Source organism: Bactrocera oleae, chromosome 3 (assembly GCF_042242935.1).
Source record: "Bactrocera oleae isolate idBacOlea1 chromosome 3, idBacOlea1, whole genome shotgun sequence".
Classification (NCBI taxonomy): domain Eukaryota; kingdom Metazoa; phylum Arthropoda; class Insecta; order Diptera; family Tephritidae; genus Bactrocera; species Bactrocera oleae.
In genome coordinates, this window is record NC_091537.1 from 53,893,527 (window position 1) to 53,904,702 (window position 11,176).

The following is an 11,176-nucleotide window of genomic DNA, read 5'->3' on the forward strand; positions in this document are numbered from 1 at the left end:
GTCAATTTGTAATAATATATTACCCAAACTAAGTGAATGTATAATATATATAATATAATGATTTTCGCTATTTCACCAGACTTTATGACGGATAGTCAGTCAGTGTATGTTCTCTTCATAAATTGCATGAAATATGTTCCCGAATGTACTTGATATATGATATTTTCAAGTTTTATAGTTTAGCGCTGAATATGAATGAAATTGGTGTAGTCCGTGATCTAATTCTCTAATCCCCATTATAATGATTTCAGTTTCACTAGTTGATTTTGTCCTCATATACCCAATATATTAAATTTAGCTTCTTTGGTTGAGTTTACACCACATATATCTCATTTGAGTTAACTTGGTTGATTTAATACTAATAATAACGGATATGAAGTCAAATATACTAGAATGAGAAGTGGGTATACGACCTTTCTCCTTTCCTTTCACCCTTTGGCGAATAATGAATGTTTGATTCTTTCGCAACCTTTTATAGGCAATATAAAGTTTTGTCAACACCTGAAAGTATTTCCCCGGCTATGATCCTTGTTGTATAAAATGTTCTGTTACGCCAGAACTTAGCCCTTCCATACTAGTCCAGTCATTATATTATAGTAAGTTCACCTCGGAATTCAGATACCCAGCTGTAAGTCTGTAAATACTTGCATATTGACATCCTAAAAGTTGTCTCAGAACCTACATATGGTAGGGTGTACGCAACTATTAAATTTCAAGGTCAAAGGTCACAAAAATCGGGTTTTTGCGTTTTTTTTGTAAATATCTCATTTCCTATGGGTTTTTTGCTATTGGTATTTATTATCTATATTGTAGAATACAAAATTCTCTACAAATTTTGTTTAAAAATTTTTTTCATACGGTGAACCGTTTTCGAGATAGAGGGCTTAGAGCGCGCGGTGACAGCATCACTTCAGGTCAACCGGTGCCTCCGATCAAAAACGCGCCATATATAGTTGATGAATTATCGATAAATCAATGATTATAAATATTTGTCAATTTTTATTAACTATTATATTATATTTTATCCTTTTTTCCTAACCTATCCACTTTTTATTCAGTATTAATTTATTTAACAACACTTACCTGCCCATGAAATTGCAGAATTGTTAATGAAAATATAGGAATTATATTTGAATTTAAACCTTATTAATATTAATAACTTCTTACATGATAAAAACAGAAATATAAAAAATATATTAAAAAATATCATTCAATACATTTATTTTTATTAAAAGTAAAAAAATGGAATAAAGGGTACAAAAACTACAATTTATAATTTCAATCATCTTCTTCCTCTTCATCTTCTTCCATCTTCCGGCTGCTGGTAAATTTCAAACTGGTCTTCATTATCGTCTTCAACGACATTTGTTTCAAGTTCATCCATGATTTCGGGGTCAAAAGTTCCATCTTCGTTAATGTCGCTCTGATATGGTAGAGCATTGAGACAAGCTTGCCCATTACATTGGCAACAAGCTAAAGAGCATTGCAAGCCCGCTTTCCTGCATCCGCATCGCGAACCACAACCACTCTTGCAGTTGCAGAAAATTGTATTACGCAAATGTTCTGGAGCAGGTGGTAAAATTGTCATGATAGGCTCCAGAAAATCGTTTCGCATTGCCCAACCCCATACCTGGGGTTCCAAATCATGCCCTAACCAAGTTTGAACTTGATAATATACACGTTCGAAATGTTGATGAGCAGCTGCACTTGTTGGTGGAATATTTGAAAGCTGCACGGTTTATTAAGTTTTGTAGACTTGACGTAATGCATATAACGAAGATGATCGAGACTTTTCACAGATTTCGAAGCATTATAGACTGCCAATAAAGTTTGAGTTCCACTCTCTAATAATCTCTGGGCCGAACAATTTTCTTCCTCAAATGCTGCAGCTAGTTCATCCAAATTGGTCAGTTTCTCAAAAACTTTTAAAAATGTTTTTTTTTCCTTTTAAAAGCGCAGAAGTTGTGTCACATCCACTTAATGCGTGCAGAAATAAAATATGTGTTTTGGATTGAGGATAATTATCAAAACTTTTAGTCGAGTATATCTCCGTTTTTACATTGCCTTTCCCAACTTTTTTAAAGAAAATTTCTTGTTCGTAAGACAGTGTACGCCCAATTAAAATGATGAGTAAATCAATATCTTGTCCTATTATTTACAAATTTACAGATTTTAAAGAAGATGCACTTAATTATTTTCTAATTAAAATGTCATTAGTGTTAATGGGAATATAATTATAGTAAGATTTAAGTTTTTCCCTTCATTATTTTTTAATTTTAGGAAACGGTGATCAGTATTATTGAATAGATAAAGATTTAAGGCATGAAGAAAATGATAAAATATAATATAATAGTTAATAAAAATTGACAAATATTTATAATCATTGATTTATCGATAGTTCATCAACTATATATGGCGCGTTTTTGATCGGAGGCACCGGTTGACCTGAAGTGATGCTGTGACCGCGCGCTCTAAGCCCTCTATCTCGAAAACGGTTCACCGTATGAAAAAAATTTTTAAACAAAATTTGTAGAGAATTTTGTATTCTACAATATTGATAATAAATACCAAAAGCAAAAAACCCATAGGAAATGAGATATTTACAAAAAAAACGCAAAAAAACGATTTTTGTGACCTTTGACCTTGAAATTTAATAGTTGCGTACACCCTACCATATGTAGGTTTTGGGACAACTTTTAGGGTGTCAATATACAAGTATTTACAGACTTATAGCTGGGTATCTGAATTCCGAGATTCTTACCTAATTTAAGCTTAAATGACTGGACTATACTTGATTATTTTATAAATCTTTCGGATAAATACTTACAAATATGAGGCTACAGTTACCCGATTTAGAACGTGGCTTCAAGTTGATCACACAAACTACAATGCTTGTCAAAATTTATGTAAATTGACAGCCGTTACATAGGCTGAAAGCAATATGCAATCGTCATGAAAACCGATTAAAGTCCGTAAAAGTTTTGCACGAAATTAATAATATATTATAATGTAAAAATGTGAAAAGTTTTTATCACATTGCGCTCTCATAAGATAGGTTTGTCTGCTGATACGGTATACGTTGCTTGGGTCGTTCACTAATCGAAGCACACCAAAGTACCTATAATATACAATCTGAATTAAGGATATTTGGTAGATTTGATTTGTATTGCAGTTAAGAAGTTTTTTCTTGTTATGTGTGGAATAAAATCTTCGTGCATAATCAACTTATACAAATTTTGCTAAATTGATTCCGAAGCGGACAGCTTTTATACAGTATTTAAAATTTAGAGACCGATTTGAAGGGTAATTGTTTGATTCAAATGAAATAAGCGCTTTAACAGTTACAGATCAAAACTTAAAATTAATACATCCGCCATCAGAGTCGACTGAATTGGAACCATTATCATTCACATATAACCACTTAATTTGTTTTAAATTCTTAACATGCCTTAAACAGTTTATTGATAGGGGAGATAACGTCGTATGCAAAACTTCAGATGGATAGCTCAAAGACTGAAGGACTAATTCGCGTATATATAGATAGACGGTCAGGGCTAAATCGCGCTGAGGACATATATGTGAATATTTGTATTTTATAAGGTCTCCGACGTTTCCTTCAAGGTCTCAAAAACTTCGTGACAAACTTAATATACCCTATCCAGGGTTTAATTATCGCTACAGCGACGCACACGTACTAAACATATGATATTGTATTCAACGTAATGATAAGATTTTCGTTACACATCTGTATATAAAACACGGAAATTTTCACGAAAAACTTTAGATGCATATATGATATCTCCTGGCCCATACTTTCTGTTATTTGGTAATTTGATTGTTATTCATACAAAGCCTATTAAAAATGGATATTGATACATATCGTCAATGTAATATCTTCCGAAGTACATAATTAACGGCAGGCATTCACTGACAAAATTCTACTTACCAATCAAAAAATCACCATCGCTATTATAAAAAGCGATTTTCTCCATGGAAGTAGTGCAGCTGTAGATATGTATTGCAATGCCATGATGGCTATGTACATTCCCTGAACCACATATCGTGTGTAAACCTTCGACAAAATTTACGTCATTCAACGGTATATCAAAAGGTTTCCAACGCATCTGGAATACGTACATACTTTTTAATAATCAAATTCCTGAGTTACTTAGACTCAAGATCCTCAAAACTACTTTCTTTGATAAGTCCATCATATAAATTTCTAATAACTTGAAAATGTACTATTAAAATATATGCCTTACATTACAGAACCTAGTATAAAATTTTTATAAGTAACTAAAACGAATCATGATTTAATTGACTTCAAATGACTTCAAAAATCTTTTTAAAGCGGGTGGCCGGATTTCGAGATATCAGATATTCTTATGATGAACCTTTATTCTCCCTAATCAAAAACTATTTTCTAATAGAACGGCACTTCTAAATCGAGGTCGATAAATGAGCACTTTGGTTCTAGATTTTTTTTGTAATCTAACCTGTGTAATTTCAAACTAATGAAACGTGAATACTTTAAACAGTTTATTGTTGTAAGTTTTCTTACTTGATTAGGATTTGGATGTTGTTCATTCCAATTGTTATTTAATCCCGTGTTACCGCTAAAAGGCTTAAACGGCTCGTGCAATACACTAGGACGTATTCTGTACAACCACGATCTTAAATTTTCTTTACGGGGAGCTGTAAAAGCTGTTCCTGATATTTGTTCCGCATATAAACCATAAGGACAGTTCTGTGGAGAGTTTTGATTTGACGGTAGGGAGCCAGGGCATCTTTTATCTTCTGACGAAAAGTAAGATCCAAAGCCAGTCATGTACTAGAAAAAAAAATCTTCGAAATATGAAAATACGGTTTAAAATAAATTCATATAGTCTTTGTACTTTAATAATATGTTGAACATGTTACTACAATATACAAGGTGTGTTCCAAAATAAACAGGACTTAAAAAAAAAAGACAGAACAAATAGTTTTATCGGCAAAATCAATTAATTTTATTCAAAATAGTCTCCTTCTGCTTTAATACCAAAAGCATGTCAAACGAGTGTTTAGCTTGTTGCCCGCTATTGCCGCCAGTATGCCGGTGCAAGCCTTTTGAATGGCCTCCACGTCTGCATAACGCTTTCCTTTCATCGGCAAATGCATTTTTCCGAAAAGGTAGAAGTCGCACGGTGCCATATCAGGTGAATACGGGGAGTGGTTGATTGTTAAAATGAAAATTACAAATTCTTTGTAGACAATACCCTTGAATCATAAAAACAAATCAGCATTGTCTTCACTTTTGACTTCTCCAGACGCGATTTTTTTTGGTTTCGGCTCATTTCTCATTTATGTCCTCACGACTACTTTGAAAACGTTGAAACCACTCGTGCACTCTGCTACGGGATAGGCAATTGCCATAAACTTCTTTCATCAATTGAAACGTTTCGGTAAAAGTTTTACCAATTTTAAAACAAAATTTAATGTTGGCGCGATAACTTCATTTCCAATGGATGAAATGTAATGAAATTTTAACTTGAAGTCGATGAAGTCGCCATATAGATGGCGGAACCAGAGTTTACTTTTTTACTGTTTACTTTGGAACGCCCCTTGTAATTCGCTCTAAAGGCAATAATTAATTGCCTCGCCTCATTACACATACATAAGTTTAGCTAGGGCAACTAAATATATGCATAAAAGATATGTCCAAAAATTCAAAAACATACAAGAAACAAATAAGGGGAAGGAACTCGTTTGTAACCGAACATATTTTTAACCCTCGTAATTTTTAAAGAACAAAGGCGGTTAAATATCTTCGGTGTTGACAAAATCTTTTTTAATAAATATGTTGCGTACAATTCAATAAACATTATGCGACGAAAACGTCAATGGATTACAATTAGATTTGGTTCCTTATGCATATACTTGTATATTTAATTTAGGTTATCGACACACTCAGAGTCATTGCTATATTTTTCTTCGTGTTCGAAATATTTTTATAAAAATTCTTAAAATAATGAGAAACATCTGATATAAACTCAAGCCAAGTCAAGGGGCTGTTCTTTATATAGAGTATATGCCAAGAAAATGTCAATCCGAGAATCTCAAATCATAGTACGATTTCACTCAAATTCCGCGTTAAATGACTTTATAACGTATTTATGAAGGCAGGCCCACTTAATTTCATTAAAATATGACACATTTTGACCAATCCAAAAGTTTAAAATTTTATAAGGGCTGGGAGAAAATTTGGATGATTGCATATATTTGAAATTACTCAAGTATACTCAAGAACATGTTTCCAAGCAAGTTCAGGAAAAAAGCACACAGAGACCGATATACGCTTGATCTTCTCTTTAAACGGGTTTTCGGGAGAAGAAATGTCGTTTAAAGAAAAGATACGATTTTATAAAAGAAAACCGCATAAAATAAAATTATTATATACTAGTTTAAAAAATTTGGGGGTTTCATTTGTAATAACATAAAATGATTATTGGAATTATGTATATTCGTTTCTGGTGCGAAGAAAATCCACGAATTATTCATGAACAATCCTTAGGTTCACTTATATTAACAGTTTGTTGTGGTTTTTGGTCTGGTGGAATCATTGGCCACCGTTACTGTCAATGGAGATCGGTATAGATCGATGATTACCAACTTTTTATGGCCTTAATTAGAGGAAGTTGATCTTGACAACATCTGGTTCCAACAAGACAGTGCAACGTGCCACACAGCACGTGCAACAACCGAATTGTGTCATTGAATAATCTCCAATAAGTTGTGATTTAACATCATAAGACTACTTCTGATGGAGTTATTGGAAGTCATTTGTCTTTAACAATAAACCAGACTCTCTTCAAGCTTCTGAAGTCAATATTGAACGTGCTATTCGGGACATACGACTTGATTTAGTGCAAAAGTACTCGTAAATTGGGTTCATCGAATTCGTTCCTGCAGAAGAAGTCGTGTAGGCCATTTGAATGCCGTTATATTAAGAACTTAATTGTATCGATTGCACTTCACATTAAATAAAAAACATTTGAACTTCCTCAACAATTAGCGTGTTTTTTTTTTTAAATCATACCATTTATTTGTTTGGCATATTTTAGACCAGTTTTACTAATGTTATTCAAATGACAAATGAAAAACCAATTTTTTTTCTTTGCATTTTTAAAACTTAAGACTTAAAATCAAAGCAGATTTTGTGTTTAGTTAGTTGATTTTTCTTTTCATAAGTAAAATTTTATTTTCTAATACTTAACTTGTTAGTTTTAATTTTGAAGGAAATATAAAACTTTATATCATTAACAAAAGTATCCTCCTACTCGCTTTCAAGCAGTGGGCTCAGATACAGACAGCTTTGCAATGGTTTGACTACAGGTCTTAATGAAATTAAGTTAGGCATACACATTTGTTGTGCAAAAGTTTTTACAATAAGGTTTTGCAGACACTTAGAAATATTCTCACTTCTTTAGTTTCATCAATGCGTAATAATATTCTACTGCACTTGAACCATGTTCCTTCTTCCTTTATTGCAATTTATTCGGCACATATACCATACACACATATAGAGGAAATTTCAACATACTCTAAAGTATCAGTAGTATTGAGAAGTTGGTAATCTCTTTTTTTTTATTAAAAAAAAGAGGAATTAATTGATGTGGTCTGCAAGGTTCTCAATGGTCCATAAGACCATTTTTCCACGATGGAGTTAATATACATAATCCTAGCTGCTAGCTCCAAAGGGTCAATCTCAATAAAAAATAAATTAAACCGCGTACACACTTGATACAAAATCTAAACATTCATAACATTTTATTACCCAAATTATTGTTTACACAGATTTCGTACTCACTTCATAATCATTCATTTTTATTATATATCCGTTAGAAACTAAAATATAGTGACAAAGTTTAAAACTAATATAGCTATCACGAAAATGACACCTACTTATAACTAAATAATACTATTCACTCTCTAATAATATTATCAACTCGAAAAACCGGTAAATAACACATACACTCGGCAGAAAAAGTCTTCGTACACACTTATGACTAATTTTCTCATTAAGTGCTTAATTACTAGTCTTTTGCATAATCCCATAAAATATAAAGCAAAGAAATTGTCAATTCGCAGCACAGAAAAAGTCTGCGTACAAGTTGTAAAATGGGAATTCCTCGCGTAAAAACCAAGAGTAAAAGTGTCGGAAAGTTATAGTTTTACTTGTTTTCGTATAAGTAGCAATTTTAACGATTTTTGCTTAGTTCAGTTTGTTATTAAATTTAGAACATCGAATATCACCTAAAAGAAAACAAAGGAATCCTCTGAAAGGGAAATAAAAATTAAATTTTTGGAAGAAGGAAAAACATACAGGGAAATCGGGCGAGTTGTTGGAAGAACACATTCTTCCATTAAAAGGATAATAAAAATTTACAAAAATACCGGCTTTTTCATATCTCGGCCCGTCCAGGGCGACCAAAACTACTAGCATAGCGTGCAACACGTAACCATGTCACAGAAAATATAAACAATTTTAATTTACTTTTATTTTTAAAAAATTTTAGGAAATCTTTTAGAAATCGCTTTGCACTGACACGATTCGCAAAATTAAAAAAAAAAGAGCAGGGTTTAATGGTCAAGTCGCACACAGGAAGAGATTCATATCGTCAATCAATAGACAAGTGCATAATGCTTTCGCGAAAGAGCACTTAAACAAGCACCGGGAGTTTTGGCAGAAGGTTATTTTGTCCGATGAAAACAAGTTTTGGGTCTTTAAAATCAAAGGCCGAAAGATATTATGGCGAAAAATGAGCAAGGCACTCGATAAGGAAATCTTGATGCATACTGTGAAGAACGGTGGTGAAGAAGTAATGATATGGGGGTGCATAGCCAGTAATGGTGTGGATCGAATGGAAGAGTGCTTCATGGACAAATATTCATACCTTAATATCTTAAAAATAAAGAGCGGAAGAATTGTGTTTACAAATTGTGATGCATAAACATAGTTAAGCTTTGGTTTCTCTACAACGTTCCCAAGGAGCCTCAAACACCACCAGAATTACCAGATTCGAATCCTAAAACACACCTATAGGATTCACTGGAACGTAAAATCCACCAACGCATAATTACCTTAAAGGATATGCTGAAGGATGTGCTGAACGAGAAATTGGCTCACATCCCTTCAAAAAAAGCCTTTGAGCTTAGCTATTACATGCCAAAACCTTTAGCGGAAGTTTTAAAACGTTGGAGATATCTGACTTTCTATTAAATTTTAAGAATTTGGTGGAAGAATACCTTTGCTTGCTCCTTTTTCTAATGGAATTTTTATTCGTCGACATTTGCTTTGTTTATTTTTATGTTATTGTCGGAAATTAAATCACTTTTATTTTCATAAAACAACATATTTAATGTCCTTAAATGAACATCAAATAAATTGGTTCTTATAAAAAGTACATTAAATTATTTTTTCCAATGATTTATTTTTGTTGGTACCTTGTACACAGACTTTTTCTGCCTAGTGTATGTATGTATACCAATTAAGTTCGACATTAGTTCTGGTTTTTGCTTTCTCGCTGCTTGGAAAAGTTTTCAATAACAGTAAAATCAGGCTGACTAACCAATCAAAAGTCCCGCAGTCACAGTTAAGGGTATTTATTATTAAACTGGCCCGTATTCACTATGTTACAGATATCTTAATGAAATTGAGTGCAATTATTTCATGAGCATACCCTAGGTCGGTGCCAAAAATATTTTAAATCAGTTAATTCGTTAATCTAGCCCCATACACCAAATATAGATTTTCGTCATTTCGGCTAACTTTTTATTATACATACTCGTATGTTCATATGATATATCTTAATGAAACTTTATAGAGGTATTTTCAAGTTCATAAAAATAACAAAGCAAATAATCGCGAATTTCACTTCATGAACTGAATGTAAATGAAAAAATTAACTGATAAAATAAATAACACTTACATATAAATATAACTACTGATTTTTGATATTCTCTGCATTAGTGTCGTCGGTTCCAAAAATTAATAACGGATCTGGTTGCTCTTGTGGGCAAGCGCTTTCGAACTTTTTCTATTTTGGGTTTATGCTGTCATTCATTTTATTTACGAAGACAAATTTTTTAAATTTTTAAAAGCTCGAGTTTTTTTGTTTTTCAACTTATGTAACTCTTTCGAAAACCACGGACTTCTACTTTTACTTTTATTAACAATTACTATTGGAACATACTTTTCAAATAATTTCGTAATAATGTTATTAAAATGAGAGACACTCAATTCAATATCAGCATTATAACTAGGCCATGATATTGTAGAAAGTTCTATATTTAACTTTTTAAAATTAGCTTTTGCAAAGTTGAACCGAGTACGGAAGCACGAAGTTTGATAATTATTATCACGTACATTGCTTATGATTTTGACAGATATTTCCAAAGCAGGATGATATGAGTCCTCTGGTAGAACAAGATAATTACTCTGAATAACGGAACACTTTGAAGAGGTATCAACGTATACTAAATCTAAGCATTTACCAAATTTATTCGGAATTAAATTAATTTGATTCAGACCCAACTCGGCCATTTTTTCGAACAACTCATGAAAACATGACCGATTGCAAATCGGTACGATATAGTCATCGAAAGCTTTCCACGAAGCACACGGTAAATTGAAATCTCCTAATACGATTATTGAATCTGCATTATTTGCAATCGAAGTAGCACTATTTATTAAAGAAGCATGCTGCATATATACAGATAAGTCCAAATGTGGTGGTATATAAGACAGGGTTAAATAAATAAAGCAACTATTAACATAGACTGTAATACATTTAAATTCAAATGAGTCGGTTCCTGGAACAAAACATCTTCAGATGATTCAGGCAAATAGAACACCTCCACCGAATCTGTTCAGTCGATCACATCTACATTTTTTTCTTCCATATCTTTATTATGAGTTTTTGTTTTTTTGGATTAAACGTTTTTATATTTATTTAACTAATAATAACTTCACCAAGAAGAAAAAAAAATGCAACGCATTTGACAGCTGATAATCTCCTTTGGCAATGTAAATTTTCATAAAATTACAAAATTTCTCTTAATAAAAAGATTTATTTGATATAGTCTTTATAACTTTAACAGAAATCGCTAATAGCGCTGTTGGGAAGTTCATCGGTGA

At 32.3% G+C, this 11,176-nt stretch overlaps 1 protein-coding gene across 4 annotated transcripts in view; it reads right to left on the reverse strand.

Annotated features, from left to right (window-relative positions):
- Positions 1 to 7,983, reverse strand: part of hgo (homogentisate 1,2-dioxygenase) — a 41,098-nt gene extending 33,115 nt beyond the window's left edge. For 3 of the 4 annotated variants that reach the window (XR_004978614.2, XR_004978613.2, XM_036372655.2), the window contains exons 1-3: positions 7,847 to 7,983; positions 4,562 to 4,831; positions 3,947 to 4,124 (exon numbers count right to left, since the gene is read on the reverse strand). Coding sequence is in view for 2 of the 4 variants with exons in the window: in XM_036372655.2 (XP_036228548.1) it covers positions 3,947 to 4,124; positions 4,562 to 4,831; positions 7,847 to 7,861 (463 nt within the window). In the remaining 2 variants the exon portion in view is untranslated. Of the gene's footprint in view, positions 1 to 3,946; positions 4,125 to 4,561; positions 4,846 to 7,846 lie in introns of all 4 variants that reach the window. The other variant, XM_036372656.2, reaches the window with a different exon arrangement.
- Positions 7,984 to 11,176: the final 3,193 nt, after the last annotated feature.